General features: G+C 31.4%; 2 protein-coding genes and 5 non-coding genes across 7 annotated transcripts; 6 read left to right on the forward strand and 1 right to left on the reverse strand.

Moving 5' to 3' along the window:
- Window positions 1–5,088: 5,088 nt before the first annotated feature.
- LOC130962277 (UDP-glucuronate 4-epimerase 3-like) lies at window positions 5,089–7,565 on the forward strand. The gene has a single exon (XM_057888474.1). The coding sequence runs from the start codon at window positions 5,782–5,784 to the stop codon at window positions 7,096–7,098; it is 1,317 nt and encodes a 438-aa protein (XP_057744457.1). The 5' UTR covers window positions 5,089–5,781; the 3' UTR covers window positions 7,099–7,565.
- A 5,851-nt stretch (window positions 7,566–13,416) lies between these two features.
- LOC130964730 (U5 spliceosomal RNA) lies at window positions 13,417–13,532 on the forward strand. Its single transcript, XR_009080806.1, has one exon. It is a non-coding gene; the product is annotated as a U5 spliceosomal RNA (small nuclear RNA).
- Window positions 13,533–14,853: 1,321 nt separating this feature from the next.
- LOC130964753 (U5 spliceosomal RNA) lies at window positions 14,854–14,971 on the forward strand. The gene has a single exon (XR_009080828.1). It is a non-coding gene; the product is annotated as a U5 spliceosomal RNA (small nuclear RNA).
- Window positions 14,972–16,439: 1,468 nt separating this feature from the next.
- On the forward strand, window positions 16,440–16,554 carry LOC130964765 (U5 spliceosomal RNA). The gene has a single exon (XR_009080839.1). It is a non-coding gene; the product is annotated as a U5 spliceosomal RNA (small nuclear RNA).
- An 844-nt stretch (window positions 16,555–17,398) lies between these two features.
- On the forward strand, window positions 17,399–17,510 carry LOC130964823 (U5 spliceosomal RNA). The gene has a single exon (XR_009080894.1). It is a non-coding gene; the product is annotated as a U5 spliceosomal RNA (small nuclear RNA).
- A 370-nt stretch (window positions 17,511–17,880) lies between these two features.
- On the reverse strand, window positions 17,881–19,671 carry LOC130963434 (MDIS1-interacting receptor like kinase 2-like). Its single transcript, XM_057889553.1, has 2 exons — window positions 19,223–19,671; window positions 17,881–18,857 (listed from the first exon to the last, which is right to left on the reverse strand). The coding sequence occupies exons 1-2, from the start codon at window positions 19,669–19,671 to the stop codon at window positions 18,812–18,814; spliced, it is 495 nt and encodes a 164-aa protein (XP_057745536.1). The 3' UTR covers window positions 17,881–18,811.
- Window positions 18,343–18,462, forward strand: LOC130964776 (U5 spliceosomal RNA). Its single transcript, XR_009080850.1, has one exon. It is a non-coding gene; the product is annotated as a U5 spliceosomal RNA (small nuclear RNA).
- Window positions 19,672–22,995: the final 3,324 nt, after the last annotated feature.

Raw genomic sequence — 22,995 nt, forward strand, 5'->3', positions numbered from 1 at the left:
ATTATGGATTAGGTCTTCAATTCTAATCAATAAAATTATGTTAACGGTCAAAAGAAAAAAAGATTTTAAAATTACCATTTTCTACCATTTAAATATATTTTCATATGAAGGGATAAATTTGTTTATCTTCTTAAATAGTAACAAGAAGAGGCTAATTTGTGCTTAGAAATTTTCATCAAGGACTAAAATAGAGTTTAGTCCGAAAAAAAGTTGTTGCCTTTAAACTTATTCTTAGGAAGATGATTTTTCTATTTTCTCTTAAAATTTTATTCAAATAAGTTACACAAACATAAATTTTTAATAACAAAAGTCACTTTTCTTATTGAAAAAGAAATAAAAGAAATAAATAAATCCAACCTACAAGTGTGGAATTGAAATTCCTCACAATAAAACTTGGACTCACTTCTGATTCATTGTAGGCTTCGGCCTCTACAAAACAAAAACAAAAAATTAGTTTGGTCTCTAATCTAAAGCAAGGTCTATGGAGGAAAAAAAAACTTCATTTTTCTCCAATCTGATTATGTTTATCATTAATTATTTCAGACCCCAAAAAATAATAATAATAATAATAGTTATTATTATAATAAAAAAATAGACATTAATTATTGCATATCTAATATAGGTGAAGTTCATAACTCCTTCTCACATGGCCATCTCATTACTAACATTTCTCATAGCAGAACCACATTGGTGAGTATTTTAAGAGATGCATGTGATTCTGCACTAAATATTTTACAATAACTAAATCTATGGTTTTGACAATAAAATGTGCACAAATTATTCCACCTTATAGGCTTAATATGCACATGATAATTCATTGACAATGATGAAAAATCACCCCATGGCCGTGTCTCATGCCTTATTTTATTTTATTTTCCATTTTGTCATTACTATATATATAATATAATATCAAATTGCACATGGCAAAGGATACTGTTTGATTTGTCATATTAGTTTTTAATCTTTCACAAATATGTCCCTTACCTAAAAAGAGAAAAGTAAACTAATAAATAATTAAGAACAGTGCCACCGCCACTCTTTCTTCTTCCGTCATATTCTGAGTTCTCATTGCTCTTTTATGCTGTCAGGGGATTTCAATCCAAAACAAGAAACCTTTTTTATTTTATAAAAATAAATAAATTTAATATATATATATATATATATAAATTTATTGTTATTTTAAATTTGTTGGAAGTTTGGTATTTAAGTTATATACATAGAAATTAGACACTTATAGTCGACATTAAAAAGAAAATAAGGATGTCACAAAAAAAATAAGGATAAAGAATAAAGATAGAAAAGTTATTAGGCAATGAAAGAGAAAAAAGTTGGTCAAATTAGCATCTTAATAATTTTCTCTTTATTATAGTTTATTTACATATTTTTCTTTTATTTACTTATTCAACTATTTTTTTAGATAAAGTTCTTTCCAATTTTCCTTCTCTCTCCAAAATTTAGAAAATTGATGTAAGATATATTTTTTTATTCACTTAATCAACTATTTACTTAATTTATGTAAGATATTTCATATTCTCCTTTCAAACATTATAAATAAATACTTAATATATGTCTAAGGTACATTAGTGTGTATTTAGTTAGTATTTTCGTATATCAAAAATATGAACACAATGACACATATCTATTGTATATTTGTTGAGACACAATTTTTTTATAGACATACACAATGACACACAAATATACACAAAATATATATTTTTAGTATTTTTTATTTAAGTTGAGATATTGAAACACACCTTATAAGACACAAAATTTTACATTTTATCCCTTTTTTTTTTTGAAATTTTAATTATGTCTCGAATTAATCTAACTCTAATTTCCCTTTCCTCATTTATCTTTTCTATTATGTGTTTCTAACCCCAAAATTCTTCTAACATCCACGTTCCTTCCTTTATATTTTTTCTTTCATTGCCGTGTCTCTCCTCTACACCACTGCCGGAGCCACTGCCACTGTCTCTCCTCTCTTTTCCATCTCCTTCTCTCTTTCTCTCTTCACATTGCCATACCCATTATGTCTACTTCTTTCTTTATTGTTGTGTCCCTCCACATTGCTGCCGCTAGTTGGTCGCCACCACTGATACCCTTTCTCTCTTCTTCATCTCCTTTTCTCTTTTTTTCTTTCTTTCTTTACACTGTCACACTCATCACCACTATTAGTCATCATCTTCGGTCAAATTTATTCGTTTACACTCAGGCGTTGTTCAAATATGTTCGTCTTTACTATTACTTGAATCAATTTAAAAAAGAAAAAAAAGACTAAACAAGTTTTAAATAGTGGTCGACCATTCCTCATATCTATCCGTCTCATATTCGTTCTTATTTTCATTTATTTCAACTTGTTTCAGTTATTTTAATGAAACATCTGAATTGCTGAATTGATGAATAAATAAAAGTTGATGATAGTATTATATGGTAAAATTAAAATATTACTGGTGACAGTGATGGTAGAAAGCTATGGTAACAAAAATTTTAGTGTTAGTGATAGATGATGGTAGAGAACCAATAAAATTAAAATAAATATTTGAATAAAATTGTTATATTATATACACTATTGTCAAATATATTCAAAAATTTATATCTATTTGTATCTATGTCTTTTAATATATTTATATCTGTATCCATATGTTATGAAAACAGTAACAAAACAGAATTTTATCTATCTCTAGTTCTTATACTTATCTCTTATAAATATATTTCACCGCCATAAAAATACTAATTTAAAATAAAAAAGTTTACCATAACTTTATGTTCTAATCTTACAAATTTATATTATTCCACGATCATAAGAGATCATCCTAAAATCTCACTTTCTGAATAATAATAATAATATAATAATAATAATAATAATAATAATAATAATAATAATTCAGGGTGGAAGAATTTGAAGCTTAATCATTAGAGTCAGCTTTGTGTTATGGTTTCTACCGTGCAACGGTGTCTTTCTACACATCTCTGTCTATATCTATACAATTGTAACTATATGAAAATTGGTGTTTTATTATATTATGAATTACACGAGTGCGGTAATGATAGTAAAATGTGTGCAATAATACAAACAAACAAATTTGTACATTTTTCTCCCTTTACTATTACTCTTTCCCTAAATATATATTTGATTTGATTCTCAAACCTTGAAAAACCTTGTGAATGAAGCAACCTTGTCCTTATCTTGAGATTGTTCCACATTAATCTATACATACATATGTGTTGAAGCACATGATACTTTACTGCCCTTACATAATAAGGATTCTAGGGAGGAGATGCTTTTTCCTTCATTTTCAAGTTTGTTTGCACTCCAAGTTGTTCATTCAATGCATTTCCTTTTCTCCTTTTTATTTTTTTCTTTCCCTCACTCTAACACCCTAACAAACACAAGTTGACAATAATTTATATAGGGGCTATATTTACTCAAACCAATTCTTAGTGAATAATATAGAGAGCTTTGTCATTTGTCAATTCTCAATTTGTCATTACTTATTAGACTATTTTAGGATTATTTCATGCTTTAATTGTAAGATTTTTATTTTGTTTTATTTTTTGAAATGCAAGTAAAAGATAATTAGTACATTTATTTTTTTCAATGACTTTGTATCTCATATAAACACAAGTTTAATTATCATGATTGTAATAAAAAAATGGATAATTTATAAATATTCTTGTAAGAGTATAAAAAATTAAAAGAATAAATAAATATTTTGATATTTGAAGAATTTAAATTTTGACAAAACGAACTCTCACATTTATTTTTGATAAAATAAATTTTTAAATATTTACTCTATTTAATAAAGTGACCCAATCATTTAAAGTGATGAATTAACTTAGATTATTTTATAAAGTAAAATAAATATTTAGGATTTATTTTGTCAAAAACAAATGTAAAAGTCTATTTTGTTAAAATCAAAATATTTTGAGGATCAAAATGACTAATTATTTAAAAAAAAAAAACCTAGAACTATAGGCTAATCCTAATAGAATTATCTAAACTTTTTGAGGAAAGTGTATGTCTTATGCTGCCCTGGTCATAAGGGAACAATGCCAAAAAAGTGAAAGTTATTAGGATGATGAGGACAACACTAATAGTAGGATATGCTACAAATTGGACCTTAGCTAGTTAAAGTTAGCTATGTAATAAATTGTGAGGTAAGAAATGGAGAAAAGAAACAAAGAAAAATTATATAAATAAATTACATTATATTTGAACTTTTGATTCCTTAATTCCATAATGGATTGCATTCCAACTTCCAAAGAAGAAATATTATGTGATTGTCAAATTAAATAGTCTATGACTTATCCATTGATGCAGTTGTTACAAATGGAAAATCAATAGTAAATTTTTTGACAAAAAGTCATATTAAAAGTATCAAATACACTTATGTTTACTTAGATTATAAGAAATACATGTTGTTGATGAGCAAACCAATTATTTGGAGCCGAATAAGTCCAAATTATTTTCTTCCAAAATTAAGTTTCAATTGAATTCATATAATGACATAAAAACTAATAATGCATATTTCCTTTCAATTCTTCTAAGTTCTTATTTCAGTTTCTACTGTGTTCTAATTCTTCAACTTAGTTCTTATTTACTTATTGTAATTTTTAACGTTACTCTCAAGTCCAACTTAGTTAAAAAGAGTTATATATAGGGTTTTGAATTTTAGATACTTTGACTCTCTAGAAGATAAAGAATTTTGACCTAACTAATTTCATAAATCAGTAAAATAAAGCTCCTAATTAAAGATTTCACATTTAAATTCTCTGAATTCGGTATGATCAATTTACTAACTTCCATGGATCTCACACACATTCCCACATGTTGGTGAAATAGATAATTCTTTATAGCCGAAAGCCAAAAACCTTGTCCATTGCATTTTGCACAATCAAACAAAACCACCAATTTATGCTCCTCAAATCTAAAACCTCCACATACATAATAACAAATTAAAAAAAAAATGAATTTCCTCCACACGAAAAATATCCAATAAGAAAAGAGGGGTACGCAATTTATAACAAAAATCCCAAAATTCAAGGCACTCCCTCCAATCAAATTAGCATTTAGTATCTTTTAGAGATAGACCTATTTTTACAAAGCATTTATTCTTTCTACCAAAACAAAATTCGTTAAAATATAGTAACAAACAAACAGAATCCTAGACCTAGTTCATTAAATTAACCTTTGAATTTCTCAAGTCTAAGGCTTTCCCACAACCCACCCTCTTCTCTATTCACCTCTTTCTCTCTATTAACACCATTTTATTTATTAGTTGGTTTAAATCAAAATCAATTCTTGAAACCTTTTTGTCTGTGAAAAGTGAAAACTATTAAACCCAAAAGAAGAAGGAGTGGCCACCACCTCCAACCCATTCCTCCAAGAAACAACAAGATTCCCACATTACAGCAAAAAAGAAAAAGCAAAAAGTACCATAACCAAGTCACCACTCACCAACCATTTCAATTTAATTTTTCTCTTTTTAAATAATAAAGAAACCCTAACTTTTTTGTTCCCTCTTCATCCCCAACACCATTACACACCACCACCATTTTTAACAGCAATTGCAGCACAATGCTCCATTTTCCGACGAAACCCTAATACCCAAATTTCCAACCCGCAAATCGAAGAACCCTGAAAAATACACCAAGGTAGCTGCAATTGGCCTCAAATTTCGATTCAAACTTGCGAGAAGAATAGTGGGCACGTTCCAATATCCTACATTTTCCGCCTCTTTCCCGAGAAAAAAAATATATTTTCCGAGCTGAGAGCAGAAAATGTCGCACATCGACAGCGCTCCTTCGACGCCAGGCAAGGTCAAGATGGAGAAATCATCGTACTTCTTCACGCGCGGAGGCGGCGCGCGTTGGCACTACTCGCTCGCCAAGCTCACGGTCTGGTCATTCGCCTTCTTGGCCCTCATCTTGATCTTCTTCCTCCGATCGCCGGCGCCGTCGACGATCACCTCCGCAGCTGACCCGTCGCGCCGGTCATTGAGGAACTACAATTGGGGCGGGTCCGCCTGGGAGAAGAGGGTACGGGCCTCGGCCCGGGCCCGCTCCAGCAATGGACTAACCGTATTGGTAACCGGCGCTGCCGGTTTCGTAGGGACCCACGTCTCATCGGCGCTGAAGCGCCGGGGAGATGGGGTCCTCGGCATTGACAATTTCAATGACTACTATGACCCGTCTTTGAAGCGTGCGCGGCAAGCTTTGTTGGAGCGCACTGGTGTGTTCATTGTGGAAGGTGACATCAATGATGAAGCTTTGCTGAGGAAGCTCTTTGAGGTTGTTCCATTCACACATGTTATGCATTTGGCTGCTCAAGCTGGTGTGAGGTATGCTATGGAGAACCCTGGCTCTTATGTGCATAGTAACATTGCTGGTTTTGTTAATTTGCTTGAGGTTTGTAAGAGTGTGAATCCACAACCTGCTATAGTTTGGGCTTCTAGTAGCTCAGTTTATGGGTTGAACACTAAGGTGCCATTTAGTGAGAAGGATAGGACTGATCAGCCTGCTAGTTTGTATGCTGCGACAAAGAAGGCCGGTGAGGAGATTGCACACACCTATAATCATATATACGGGCTATCGTTGACCGGGTTGAGGTTCTTTACGGTTTATGGTCCGTGGGGTAGACCTGACATGGCCTACTTCTTCTTCACTAAGGATATATTGAAGGGAAAGCAGATAGCGATCTTTGAGGCCGCAAATCATGGGACGGTTGCAAGGGATTTCACATATATAGATGATATTGTGAAGGGTTGTTTGGGGGCGTTGGATACTGCCGAGAAGAGCACCGGGAGTGGGGGGAAGAAGAGAGGGCCGGCGCAGCTGAGGGTGTTCAATTTGGGGAATACTTCACCTGTGCCTGTTAGTGAACTTGTGAGCATTTTGGAGAGGCTGTTGAAGGTTAAGGCAAAGAGGAACATCATGAAGTTGCCGCGGAATGGGGATGTGCAGTATACCCATGCGAATATTAGCTACGCGCAGAGGGAGCTTGGGTATAAGCCTACGACGGATCTGCAGAGTGGCTTGAAGAAATTTGTTCGGTGGTACCTGAATTACTATTCTGATGGGAAGAAAGCTGTTGAGTGATGGGATTCTTTCGACCGTGTGGCAGGATCTTTTGAATTCTTGTTCATTATGATTCTTGTGATTGTTCCTTAGCATTTCTCTGTTTGTTGCACGATCACCCATGTTACATACATGTCGAAGATGGCATATGAAGAGGGAAATTTGTTTCCTGCACTAAGGAAATTTTGTTGTTGTTGTTGGAGATTTATGCCTGGGCATCAATTTGCAGTGTCAAAGAAAACACGAAACATCACATTCTTCTCTTCTATTCTTTCGCCCTGAATGTAATTGTTGTAGTTTTAGAAAAAATGTAGCATTTATGACTGATAGAGCATATGCTGATTGGTGGCGGTGTATAATTGTTAAGAAAGCTTAGTAAAATCACACAATAGTTTGATTTCCAGTTCTCGGACTGAATGAATCAATAAGACATGTATTTTATTTGGATATGTAATTTTTCTGCTATAAATGGACTCCTGTATTGATAATTCTGTGTCTATACTACTTTTCTTGTTGCTAACATTTTGAATATGGATCTATGGCAGCAGGAGCTCTTTCTCATTGAATCATCCTGCATATATGTTTTCCATCATTATATTAATAGAAAGTTGTTGAATGTTCCTGCAGATACTTGCTTTTCTTGTTTGATTATGCATCACAGGATTAAGGGTAGATATTGTAAAGAAGCTTAGACAGCATGTTTTTTATGCTTTGTTACCATATGAAGTGATCCATTTGTTGGAATATTTGTTAGGAATTACATTCTGCAATTAGAATAGAAAAGATTCAAACAAGAAAGGTTTGTTTATGGAGCACATTTCTGTGGTAGTGTTCCACCTTGGCACCAATGTGGCATATTTACATTCTAGGCAAGGTGGTGGGTTTGCATTGGATGGAGCTAATGATGTCAAAAGAAAAGAAGGTTTACATTCTCAGAGCCAATCTTCCATTTTTAAAACTTCAAATGTGTTCCTTTCTCTTCATTTAATATTTAATATTTAATATTTTGATGCTTTGCTCATAACATCTGCTGAGTCTTTCTGTTAAAGGAGAGGGTTATAATATTTCATAATGAGTTCAATTTGGGACAGATTGTGTTGGCATGACATCTTGCTTCCGACTTCAACTGTTGAACTGGATGTATGCATGGTAAATTTTCCATTTATGCAAGTTCTGAAGACCGTTTGGCAAACCATGAAGTTTCTACTTTCTACAGATACTCAAGTTCGGGGTGTCACTGTTGTCCTCTTAATAGGTGAGCAAAATTTGAATATTTGATTGTTATAAAGATTTAGTTGGTGAAGCCACACATTACATGTCATCAATTTCAGTATTGTTCCTTATGATAAACTATGACTTTTGAGATCTCTCTAGATTAAAGTATAAGATTGATTGAAATCTGTGGAAAAATAGATTAAGAAAATAGAGTTAAGTCATTATTATATTTGACTATGGCATCAGTTATGCTAATAAAGTGATGTCATTATTGATCATGTTATCATGCCTAGGGTATCATTTAAGCAAGTAGATTATCTGGCAGGTTAGGTATCCTATTTCATTCCTTTGCTAGATTAGATCTACAAGCCTACCTTAGTTTGTTATACAGTTTGTGACAACAGCATGACATGTCACATGATTGCACTTAAGTTATTAAGGTTTAGAAAATCAGTTTGCTGCTTCAGAAGGAAGATAGGGTTAGCTTTCATATGCCTTGGCTGTAAAACATGTAGAATATCAATGATCTGTTTTCTTGAATACCTATGTCAAAAAGGACAGTAAGAAAATGCTTAGAGTTATTTGTTTTCAGGATTTTCTTGAAGGAAAAAGTCACTGTTTTCGGTTTTTTCCATAACAAAAATCTTGAAAAATAAAAAACACTGAAAATGAAACAAAAACTAATTAGGCCTTAAGGCAGTGTTTGTTTAGTGTCTTTTAGACATAAAGACAGAGACACAAATACATAGAGATACATAGACACAAAATACACAAATTTTTTTATTATGTTTGGTCATAGTATACAAGACACACTTATCTAAATCAAATATCATTTTTGTCCTTATCCTGTATCCACCACTGTCATCAATGCTTTCCATCACCACCATTAACTTTTCTACAATCCAAATTACTATCATCATCATCTCTAATTCATAAGCAATTCAATAATTAAAAAAAATTGAACAGAAAATAAAAAATAAAAAGAAGATGAGAAGGAGGCTGCAATTGAACTTTCTTATGTTCCATTACCATTATCATGAAATCAAATTTTTAAGAAAAAGTGATGGCTCATTTTGTGTGACTTTTTTCCATCATCCAAACTCATTGTCGCCACGGCTAGAGACAGATCTGGAAGCAGCACGATCTGAAAAACATGAAAGTAGAAGCACATAGAAAGGCAGATAGAAGAGCGCATACAGATCTAGAGGGCAGTATCGACACGAAGACCAGATCTACCCTCTGGGGCGTGAAGAAGAACATGATAGATACAAAAAGAAGGAAGAACAGAAGAGAAAAGAGAAAAAGATGATGATGATGATTAAATCTACCATATGGGACATGAAGAAGATGATGGGGGTAGAAGAAGACGAAAGAAAAACAGAAAAAGGAAAGAGAAAAGGGATCAGAAAAGAAGAGAGAGGGTGTTAATAGTATAGGATAAGTATGGAATTTTCAAAAAATAATAAGGATAGAATTGTCCAAAATTTTAACTCAATTTGTGTCTCAAGCCAAAAATCCGTGTCTCAACATTTTGAGAAGACACAAAATACATGTTTTTTGTGGGTAACCGTGTCTTAAAAAAATTGTGTCTCGACAAACAAACGGTGAACATGTACTACCGTGTCCATGTCTCTGATGGACATGGACAACAACCAAACGGTGCCTAAGATTTTATTTTTGGGTAATGGATAGAGGTATAATTAATAGCTAAAATCTTCTTAGAGCACCAACTCCAACCAATGGCCTTAACATTTCTCATTTTTCTTATCTTACCCTTCCTTCACTAATAATGTAACTTTAAATAGCTGTTTTAACTTTGCATTTACAGCTTCGTATATCCATGACTCAATCCATTAGAACAGTAACTTCCAAAGTCAGAATAGCTTCAAGAACTTTTTGTACATAAAAATGTGTGGTTTGGAAAACTTTTGTACAAAGTGATCAATTAGCATTGAGAAGCTCATTTATTCTGTCTATATATCATTATTTTGTCTGAAATCTTTGCTCTAACTGCATTTTTTGTTGTTGTAATAATCTGAAGAATACTAGTGATGTGCAACTCCAAATCAAGCTCTTGGGCTCCACATGGATTTACCTGTTTGGACATCAATTACATATTCTTTTTAAGGGGGGGACAAATACAGAAAGACACATTCATAGTATTGCCTTTGTACTTGTTTCGAAATAGTTTCTCTCTATCAAAATTTTACGTGGACTTATTAGAAATATGATCTATGATAGGGCATTGTAATGTGGTTTGATAGATTCGACTGACACTACCTAGTAGGACAAGACTTAGAAAAAGTAATTGTTATTGTATTCGTCTACGAATATGTATGTATCTTACTTAAATCAATAGTAAATATTTACATATAACTGCAAACTTTTTATAGAGAAATTATTATTTTGTTAAAAAAAAGGTGAAACTCCATTTTTGTGCTAGAGTGGCTGGCTTTTCAGAACAGCTAATTGCACATGTTTGTTCTGAGCATGGTGGGTCCTTGCTGTGTGAAACCAACGACCATGAGTATGGAAGTAAATCCACCCCTATGATAACTTACTTAGGGTGGTTGTGGTGGGTGGAAGTGGAAGTTTAGTTACAAGTTCTAAGTTCATAAATATTTTTTTTTTTTAGAAAAATGGATGGGCTAAAATGATGAGTTGAATAGATATTGAATAAACTATGAACATGAAATTGTGTTGCAATAAGTTATAACAAAACTAAAGATGTGTACAGAAAAGTAAGCATGAAGCATCTTAAAATACCTAGATGCATATTTTCATGTTGATTGAATTTGCCAATTTGAGACCATATGAACAAAATAGTGTTATAGATCACGAGTGACAAATTTAACTACACGGAAGGGTGAAAATGGAAAAATGAAAGTCAATTATATTATTTGTGAATAATCTGTATTAAATTATTAGATTCTTCTATGCCTAATAATCCACTTAAAGCAAGGATTTAATTGTTAGAAATGAAGTGAATATAAAAGCAATGCAATTGCAAGTGAAGCAAATTAAATGGAGTGTATTGTTCTTCAACATAAATGCACATGATATGATGTGATGTATCACAAAAAAAGGAACATAAATAAATTGTTGAAGATGGAGAGAACCTTGTGCTTCAATGTCCATGGCATCTTTTTGAACAACAAAATAAAATAATTCCTTCCTTGAAAGTGTATCTATGCACATGCAGTAAAAGCCACACAAAAGAAACATTCTATCTGGTGCTTGGCAAAGGGAAAATTCTATCCTATCCCAAACTATGTATGTATTCTTGTATATAAAGTTTATTTATAATTTTATAGTATAAGATGCCATTTAGTTATAGGATATGTTACTAGTACATGTTAATGGTGAAACAAGATGTGAGTTTATTTTTATCTACTATTAAATAAGATATAAGTTCATTTTGAATGAAATGTGAACTCATTTTAAGTGGAATCTACATATTCTTTAGTGATCAATAAAATTAAGTTAATATTATATTTCTAGTTAATATTATATCTCATCAATTTTTTTCTAGCAAGTAATTATTCTAAATTTATGATACCATTTATTGTTCTACTTTTAGAGGCAAACTGAAACATCATCCATCATATATGTAACATATTTAAAAAGTAAAAAAAAACCTTCATAAATTTATAACGTTACAAATTATTTGTACCATAACATGTATGAGTAAGACAGTTTCATAAAGTACTATACATCACGTGAATCTTGGTGTAAATATTTTCTGCCAGCGTTTTTTCCAAGTTGCATCAGTCAGCAGGCAGAGTATATATTTTACTGTCAAAACATGATGATTCATCATCAACATGATGGGGCTATGAATTCCAATTTGGTATCTGAGGTACAATTAATGGGGAACATTGGCTAGCTGGAACATATGAATGATTGGAGTGTATATTATGAAACTTTGGAATTTGTTCTTTCATTCAAATTGCTAACTGTTAATAGATTGAATTGAACCTCACTCTGTGAAGTTCATCAAGAATAGGGACATAGCCTTGACAGAGATCTATCAGACATGCAAGTTACAAAATTTCCGTGGAATCGTTATTTGACTATTTTATTTTAAATGTGATTCAACTTTTTATTAGATGTTTTATTGATCTTCTTCTTTTTATATGTCTAAATCACCTAAGATGAAATTCTACCATCGTGAAAAACATATTAAATAGTTGCTGCTGATGTGTAATGTATTATTGTAACAGCAATATTGCACCCACAATTATGGTTGCCGACCAGAATTTAAAACCATATGCATATTAGTTCTAGTGTTAGAGATTTGTGTACTTGGTGAGGCTCATAGTTGCATAATATAACTAATTTGATATCAACATGTGATATGCATTTCCAAGAGTTATAGCCAAAATTTAATAATTGTTAAAGACAAATTTGTTTTCAGCCTAATCTTATAGGGGACTTTATGTGTTTTTGCCAATACACAATATCTAAAATAAATTCCAGATTCAATGAAGTTGTCATTGACATAAAGTAGCACCAAATCGTTATTCTCAAATTCTATTTTATGCTTAGTTTTTTCAATAAGAAAATACTTAACTTGACAAGTATTCTTTGGTCTATTCCAGATGGACAAAAAAAATATATCAACACACAAACACCAAGTAAACATTTATTTTGGAATCTGATTATGTGATGAACTAGATTAGTTTCTTATACTGATTTTGATGAAACTTTTAATCACTTGAGAGATAGAAAAAACTAGAAAGTGTAAACTGTAAAGTGCAGTTATTTTAGTGGTAAAATCAAAAGAGTAGAGATGAATTGACACATGAAAGCAATGATTGAAAGTGTGTTACACTATTTTCAGCCATTTCACTGCAAAGCATGTAAAATTATCACAAGCAACAATTTTACAGATGAATACCCATTTTTCTTTCTGAGTCTTGAATTGAATTCAGTGCTCCAGATTCTATAATGTGCAAAAGATAAATAAAAACAGTCATATTAAGTCACAACAAACCAATGAAACTAATGTGATAGCGATGAGTACTCATATCTGTCATTTGGAGTCCACATCGGAGTCATTAACTAGTGTACTGACGTAACAGCTAGTATAAAAGACAGAGCAGGCTATTCCTCAAACCAAGCAGTCACGTAGTGTGCACAGAGCGAACTATTCTTTCGCCTTTTACTAAAGAATACCGTGTGCACACTGTTTTTAGTGGCATACGCCAATTTTTGAAAGAGCCGTTCTTAATGGCTCTGTAACCTAGTTGAAATTTGAGTTTACGGTTTTTAAATACAAACATAAACTGTTGGAGGAGCATAAACCAAGAGAATTTAAATAGAAATTAGAAAAATATAATTAAATACAAAAAAATTAAAATTTAATATGTTATAATTTTTTAGTACTCTTTTTTAGTATTTTTTTGTATTTAGTTATATCTTTTTAATGGAATATATATTATAAAAATTCACAATAGTAAATAAAATAAAGTTACTGAAAAACAGAAATAATTATTTTTCTAATACTCTTTTTAGTACTCTAATTTTTATCTTTCTAATACTCTTCTTAGTACTCTTTAATTATGAAAAACATATATTAAATAGTTGCTGCTGATATGCTATGCATTATTGTAACAGCAATATTGCACCCACAATTATGGTTGTCGACCAGAATTTAAAACCATATGCATATTAGTTCTAGTGTTAGAGATTTGTCTACTTGGTGAGGCTCATAGTTGCATAATATAACCAATTTGATATGGCTCATAGTTGCATAATATAATCAATTTGATATCAACATCTGATATGCATTTCCAGGAGTTATAGCCAAAATATAATAATTGTTGAAAGACAATTTTGTTTTCAGCCTAATCTTTTATGGGACTTTATGTGTTTTTGCCAATACACAATATCTAAAATAAATTCAAGATTCAATGAAGTTGTCATTGACACAAAGTAGCACCAAATCGTTATTCTCAATTTCTATTTTATGCTTAGTTTTTTCAATAGGAAAATACCTAGCTTGACAAGCATTCTTTGGTCTATTCTATCATCTGGACAAAAAATATATCAACACAAACACCAAGTAAAAATTTCTTTTGGAATCTGATTATGTGATGAACTAGATTAGTTTCTTGACTTTCTTCTACTGATTTTGGTGAAACTTTTAATCACTTGAGAGATAGAAGAAACTAGAAAGTGTAAACTGTAAAGTTATTTTAGTGGTAAAATCAAAAGAGTAGGATGAATTGACACATGAAAGCAATGATTGAAAGTGTGTTATACTATTTTCATGCCATTTCACTGCAAAGCATGTTAAATTATCACAAGCAACAATTTTACAGATGAATACCCCATTTTTCTTTCTAAGTCCTGAATTGAATTCAGTGCTCTAGATTCTATAACGTGCAAAAGATAAATAAAAGCGGTCATATTAAGTCACAACAAACCAATGGAACTAGTGTGATAGCGATGAGTTTTCATATCTGTCATTCTGAGTCCCACATCGGAGTCATTAACTAGCGTACTGACATAACAGCTAATATAAAAGACAAAGCAGACTACTCTTTCAAATCACGCAGCCACGCAATGTGCACAGAGCGAACTATTCTTTCGCCTTTTACTAAAGAATACCGTGTGCACGTTGCATTTAGTGGCATACGCTAATTTTTGAAAGAGCCCTTCTTAATTGGAGTGGCTCTGCAACCTAGTTAAAATATTTGTACCAATAATGCTCAGTTTCTTATGCGTTGGCAGATTATAATTAAAACCATGTAAAATAAATATATACTCTATAACATGATATTTTCAATGCTCATGGTTGGTTTACCAATTTAACATAATTGAAACAAAAATTTGTTTTCATTATTTTACTTGAGATCTTTTTGCTTAGATAGCTTCTTTTAACAATACTTGAAATCAAAAGTTTGCAGTCTCTGAAATATAATTACATTTTTAACACAATCTTTTATAATTACATTTTTAACACAATCTTTTAAGAGCCTTTATTTGTAAAAAAAGAGCCTTTATTTGTAGAGAAAGTTTTGTCAATACTCAAGGTCTAGGCTCTAGAGTATATTTCACTTGTTTATGTTTTGTTTCTCACCATAAAAATGCTTTGCTTGGATAGCATACTTTGGTATATTCTATCTAGGTTATTTATGACGATGGGATGTACCAATTGATGATATGGCACAAAGATACATCAGTATTGACTACGAAAACACCAAACAAACAATTTATTTAAAAGAGTGCTAGGAGCCAGCAAGTTTTGTATTTTGTAGCCATCAATTAGTCATTGATGATTTCAATGGTGTGAAATTTCATTTAAGAGTGGGAGATCACTCACTTTACTTTTACTGGTTAAGTACGAGCTAGATTTCAATAAAATTACTATCATCTAGACCTTTTCTTTTTTATTATAGTACACCACTCACAATTCCCAAAGAGAAGGTGAGGGACACAAACCAAAATCCAATTGTAACTAGAACTAGAACAAATAACTCCCAAATCTAATCAAATCACCGTAATATATACAAGAGCCCAAGTTAAAGATGTCACCCATAATGCTCTATCATCCACAATTTTCTTTGGCTCCTGTCTTTTTGTCCAATTCAAATAAAATTGTGCTATCTCTATCAGCATCTCCAACATTAAGCAGACATTTCTTTTGGAACCTAAATTATGTGATGAACCTTGAATAAATTAACTTATTTTGCTTCGATACAGAATGTAAATTCAAAGAAGAGTTTCTTCTACTAATTTTGTGAAAATGTCATTCACCGAAGAAATAGAAGAAACTAGGAAATGTGAACTATTTTAGTGGTAATAAATCAAGAGGGTAGCTTGAAAGCAATGATTGTAAGGATGTTACACTATCAACATGCAATTTCATGCTGCTGCTTCAAAGCATGCTAATTAAATTGTTAAGTAAATTTTGCAGAAGGATACCCCCGGTCCCCATCATTGAGTCACGAATTCAGTGTTTTAGATTCTTTTTAAATTGGGAATTTTATCTAACCACAAACCGGTTCTATCTCATGTTGATGACCATGAATAAGTGAATGAATGTTTTGTCACTTGGAGACCACATCTGAGAAATTTCTTATGGTTCCGACACGACAACTAATATAAAAGCTAGAGCATGCCATGTCTCCAAACCACGCAGCCACGCGTTGTGTACAGAGCAAACTATTCTTTCGCTTTTTACTAAAGAATACCGTGTACACGATGTATTAAGTGGCATATGCCAATTTTTTAAGAGCCTTCCCTAAAAGGAGTGGCTCAATAATAAAAGTTGAAAATCTTGTTCCTAAAATATGGGTAGTTTTATATTTTTCGTTTTTGACTAAAATTTCTTTAATTTGCGCATGTTCAAATGTTTTAAAAAGATTATTATTATTATTATTATGCATCTACTTGATCAAAGATATTGCCCTTTTTATTTCCCATTTCCTTCTCATCGTTCGGGTATTTATGTTATGTTTAAAACTTCAGATGATAAGAACAAATGATTTCAAAGTTAACTGCACCAAGAAGTTTGGGTGATTACTCTTTGCAATTACTCAAAAAAGGACTTCATCAACTTTAAAAAAGTTAATAAGAATTTAGGACTAAAAGTCTTGGCAGATATCTACTAGACATGCAAGATTCAGATTATTTTCACTTCTCTTAGGAAATACTAACGCCACTTAGAAATTTATTAACATAAATGTATTTTGGAGGCTGATAGTTAAATATTCAATTTTATCTGGAATTCTAATATAAATCATTTCCTCTCTTTAAGATGCAGAAAACATGTTCAGATTATAACAAAAAAATTATTCCTTGAGTGATATTTATTCACAATAAAGGTAAATAGAACTAATCCTTTGTCTATAATGATATTTACACATTATTTAAATATTTAGAGATCAATTTATACTAATTAACTAGAGATTTTAGGTATGCATATGGTGAATCCAATGAATGTGACAACATCATTGATAATGTATGAAAAGTGAATGTAAAAGTACATGTAAATAGCTAAATATCTTTGTTTGTTAAGGTGCAACACCAAAAGGTTTAGCTTGGGTTTTGACATGACAGCTTATATAAGAGCTAGAGTATGCTTTAATCACAAACAACGCAGCCAGTGTGCACAGAGCGAACTATTCTTTTGCCTTTTACTAAAGAATCGTGTGCACGTTGCATTTTTTTTAAAGAGCCTCTCCCCTTTGGGACTGGCCCTTCAGTTAAGTGAAATTCTTGTTTGATGTGTTACTATTTTTTCAATATCTAAATTTAATTTCCTGATTAGTGTACTTTCTAGTAGAACTAAGTTAGTCAGAGTAGTTTTTCATTCCTTCTTTTTGTAATAGCTTAAATAGTCTCTTTTGGCATATTATTTCATCTCTTTATGATATGGGTTTTGCTAACCAGGTTAAAAATACCACATTGACTACATTAAAAATTTAAAAAAAATTTATTATTATATTATTAAAAATTTTAAATTCTCTATTATTATACTCTTAGTATGATATTAGCTAAATTCTCATGATATTGCAAAAATAAACAAGTGCACAGAGTCATAAACGAACATTTTATATATGCAAGATATGTCCTTATTCTTGGAGCCACTTCTCAATGAAGTTCCTGCTTCATTCAGTTGTTTGCACTTTGCACTAATTGGATACAATAGATGTTCAATTTACACAAGAAAGTAGTGACTGTTATTCTATCTTCATTCTACATACAATTGCAGCCGATTGATATACAACATGTTAAATTTCAAGCTGAACAAATTTTCAGATGATTGGCCATTTCTCTAAATCTTGAATGTAGTGTTTCAGTTTCAAAACGGTGCACAATGTTGATGTTCTGGATGAAAGAAGCATTGAAGTTCTACTTCTAATTGTAAAAAGCTAGGGTGGGACATTTTATGTCACAAGAATCAGTTCAAGATAACATGTACAACCATGAATAAGTGAATATCTTTGTCGTTTGGAGTCCTACATCGGAGACATCACAAATGTTTTGGACATGACAGCCAGTATAAAATCCACTAAATACATCATTCTTAGAGCACGCAGCTACGCACTGTGCACAGAGCGAACTATTCTTTCGCCTTTTACTAAAGAATACCGTGTGTACATTGCATAGAGTGGCATACGCCAATTTTTTAAGGGTCTTTTCCTTTATTTGGAAATTGATCCACAATTAAGTTTAATTCTTATTACTTTATTGGCAGGTGTTTGAGGTCATCAATTGGTGAATTGAAATTTCAAAGAAAGACAAAGACAATGGTAGTTTGGAATCAGAGAGCTCTTAAACCACTTCTTGCATTGATGGTCTCAACTTTGGATTGGAATTCAAGCATGCCAATGCTATTGTTGCCACTAAAACTATCTCTTTTGCATCTCTTTGAAGCATAGGAAGACGAAGGCGAGAGTCCAAGAGATCCTTCAACATGTTTTGAATACAAGAGCTTGATAAAGATGGTGATAGTATCGCTTCTGGGTGCCTTCCCATCAATGTCTCCAACGCCACCACTCCAAAACTATAAACGTCTCATTTTTCGGTCACACTCAGAGTGTAGGCAAGCTCTACAAAAGGCCAAGATGTTAAAAACGAAACAGAAAATGAAAACACAAACTAATATTAGAATTCATATTGTTTGGTTAAGTTCACACGTGCAATTTCAAAGACCAAATTAAATGTTTACTCTTTAAGAAAAACTTTACCTGGGGCAATATAGCCGCGTGTACCAACTAGCAATGTTTGATTTGAAGAATCAGGATAAGAAGTCTAGTAGTGCCAAAATCCGAAACAAAAGCCTCCAAGTTTGAGTTCAACAAAACATTGTTACATGTTACATCTCTATGAACAATTGGTGGCTTACAATCATGATGCATGTAACACAAAGCATTTGCTATTCCTTTAATGATATTCATAGATCAGAAACATGTACCTGTTCTGAAGACAATAGCCATAAAGCTTGACAATGTTTCTATGCTGGATTCGCGATAACATCATAAACTCATTGAGGAAACTCTTGTCAAATGAAGGGTTCTGAGATTCCTTTTGTCGAAGTTTCTTCAATGCAACAGTTCTACCACTTGGCAAATTTGCTTGGTAAACACTACCATATGCACCAGTTCGAATGCAGTATCTAATATCAAAGTCTTGTGTTGCATCAATTATGTCCTCAAATGCAATTTTTCCATCATAGTTCCATATAGAGAACAAGTCTCCATTCTTTGTAGAAACTCTTTCAACTTTTGTCTTAGCCACATGTTTGGTAAAACACAAGGTGGCAAGAAATAGTAAGAGAATGAATCCAATGATGGAAAGAGCAATTACAATTGTGTGCTTTGCTTTATTTGATGATGTGACTTTCTTTGTTGGACAGAGTGGCATGATGAAAAATTTAGAGAGCCACATCCAATGAATGAGTCTTTTTGGAAAGAACAATAATCTAGGAGCTTGTCATGATGATCTTGTGAAAAGTCAAAGGAATTATATGACAGGTTAATGAACCTTAGAGCAGCAAGTTCCTTGTTCAATTTGCCTGTAAAATTATTGTAACTAAGATCCAAACTCTCTAGCTGTGAAGCTAATCCATGAATAGATGGAAGCTCACCACTGAAAAATTATGGCTAAGGTCAACATTGGTAGCACAACCAATTTTGAAAGTAATGCTTCCATGTAACATGTTGTGGTATAAATCTATTGTTGCATTAAGAGCACAATAAGGAAAAAGAGTTGGTATAGGACCTTTCAAGTGGTTGTGAGAGAGGTCTATGTATGAGAGGCTTATGGCTTTGGCAATACTTGATGGTAGTGAGCCACCTAATTTATTTGATGAGAGGTCCAAAGAAGACATTTTGTCCAATTGAAAAAGTTGTGGTGGTATTGAACCATTTATTAGGTTGTTTTCTATGTGCAAAACTTACAAAGAAGATAAACATCCTATTTTCAAAAGGGATTAGATTTGTGAGTAAATTATTTGAGAGATTTAATATTTTCAAATGCATTAGATTGCATAATTTTGTTGGTATGGGATCTTCAATTCTATTTGAATGAAGAAAGAGTTGGGTCAAATTCTCTAATTGACTCAAAGTGGAAGGAATTATACCAAAGAGCAATTTTTAGATAGAGATAATCACTCTAGACAACTTAAATTTCCTATCTTTTGTGGTATGGAACCTCTAATTCTATTTGAATTGAGGTTGAGATTGATCAATGCTCCGATCTAGAGAAAAAAGAAGGGATCGAACCAATGAGTAAATTTTTTGAGAGAGACAATATTGTTAAACAACTTAAGTTTCCATGTTCTAATGGTTGGAGCCATGAAGTTGGTTTGAATCAAGAATTAGTTGGGTCAAATTCTTCAATTGTCCAAAATTAGAAGAAACTAGAATGAGACCCGCGCGATGCGCAGGACGGTAAATTAATAGTAGTATATAATAAATATTTAAAATTGTTATGTTTTGTTGAAATAAATTAAATATGTGTAAATTGAAGTTAAATTTAAAAGGTATTTTATTTTAAATAATTTGTAGTACAAAAGATTTGGATGTTGGAGTTGTATAAAGTAACATTTTTATTTGGTGGTTTGATTTTTGCATTTGTTTTAGTTGAGGGACTTAGTCATCTTATGTGGCGCTCGTCCTCCTTTCTTTTGTTGGTTGTTAGAGTTGGTGTTTTCTTCTTTTTGTCGTAGCTAGGTTCTTGTGAAGACATGTTCTTTATGAATTGTTGATAAGTTTGATGCACTTTCTATTGTGTTATTTGGTTCCATCTTTGTATGTATGTTCTTCTTCCGAAAATGTGTCTTGAATTTATATGGTTTTCTTTCTCCTTAATCTCTTGATGTGGTGGTGCTTCAATGTCATTATTTTTATGAAATGTCATTAGATTAAAGCAGTTGTGCCCAATAAGTTTTTTGCGTCGCCATCAAATAGTACAAAAGTTATTGTAGCACTTTGATCTAAAACATTTAATTGAATTCTGAACCTAAAATAAGTATTGGGTTAACAACTAATAATTTGATAGATGAGATTATGAAAAGTATATTGAGTTACCTTATTGTTGGATATTGTGGTGTTTGATTACATGTGCCACAAATGTAGTTGTTTCTTTTTTTATATATGCTTTCTTCTGACACTTTTTACATTTAACACAGTTCCATCCTAATTTGTCATAAATTTCGTTTATAGTTGCTAAAATTGTGAAGATCTTTTCCCTATTCCAATATTCAATTTATGTTATCATTAGGTATATATGGTATTTGAGTAAGTATGAATGTATGATGCATGTTGTGTTTTTTTCTGTCATACCTGATCATCAGATTTTCATTGCATGGCCATTAAATCTAATCGTTCTGCTCTGAGAGAATGATGCTCTATTGAGTAAGTTTGAGATGTGCAGTTCGAAAATAAATTTTTTGTGCTAAATTTGATGTTATGTAAAGGAATAATGATAAGAGACTTATATAACGGTAAGACATAATAAATATAGGAATATGAATTCAATGTATTTGGAGGTTACAAATTTATTGGATTCTATTTTAGTTTTTTATTTGAATATTTTATTTTTTTGCTGATTTGAAAATAATAGTTGATTTGGCAAGAATTGCGTGGTTGATTCTAAAGTTGTGCCAAATAATAATTATTCTAAAGTTGGCAATGCAATTGACGTAGTCAATGGCCTAAACTTATGGAGTTGCGGTCAACATAATTATTGTAATAATTATATATTTAGATTTTTTTTTGGTGACTATATTTAGATTTGTATCTATGCATAATGCATTTTATATGTACAAATATACGCAACAAAAGTTAAAAGTTAAACATTTTTAGTAAAAAAAGAAAATAGTTAATTAGTGTTTTGAGGTAAACATGCATGCATGATGCATCTTATATACTATAAATGTATCTAATATGAAAATGTATGTCTAATATCATATATTTTTTGGTTTCGTTTTGATACTTTTTTAATAAATTTGTTTTTTTTTTAAATATTCTTTTCAAAATTTATATTGGTAAAATAAAATAGAATTTGTTTTTAATAATAAGTAAAAATTAAAATGATTATTTTTTTTTACCAAATATACAGAAACTCGAACTCGCGACCAATATGGGAGACTATGCTATTTGAGGTATAACACATTGGCAAAAATTAAAATGATTACAATAAACATAATTATAATAATAAAATATAATTTTTATTTTTTAAACTTTTAATTTATAAATTAATTGGTGCGGTTATAAATTTATTGTATTGTTTATAACGGTAAGATATAATAAATATAAAAATATGAATTCAATGTATTTGGAGGTTACAAATTTATTGGATTTTATTTTTTAGTTTTTTATTTGTATATTTTATTTTTTTGCTGATTTGGAAATAGTAGTTGATTTGGCAAGAATTGAGTGGTTGATTCAAAATTGTGCCAAGTAAGCAATATTGCTGACATGGTATTAGTAGGAGGAAAAAAAAGTCTCAAAAATAATGTGGTACATGCTTATGTATCTACTTTTATATATTAAGAATAGATTAAACCGGTGAGTATTAGGAAGAGACAATATTTTTAAATGGTTTAAATTTTCTATCTCCATAAGTATAGAACCTTCAATTTGATTTGTATGAAGAGAGAATTCAGTCAACTTTTTCATCAATTAAAAAATAAAAGAAATTCGACTAATAAATAAATTATCTGAAAAAGATAATATTTTTAGA

This window comes from Arachis stenosperma, chromosome 2, assembly GCF_014773155.1.
Source record: "Arachis stenosperma cultivar V10309 chromosome 2, arast.V10309.gnm1.PFL2, whole genome shotgun sequence".
Taxonomy (NCBI): domain Eukaryota; kingdom Viridiplantae; phylum Streptophyta; class Magnoliopsida; order Fabales; family Fabaceae; genus Arachis; species Arachis stenosperma.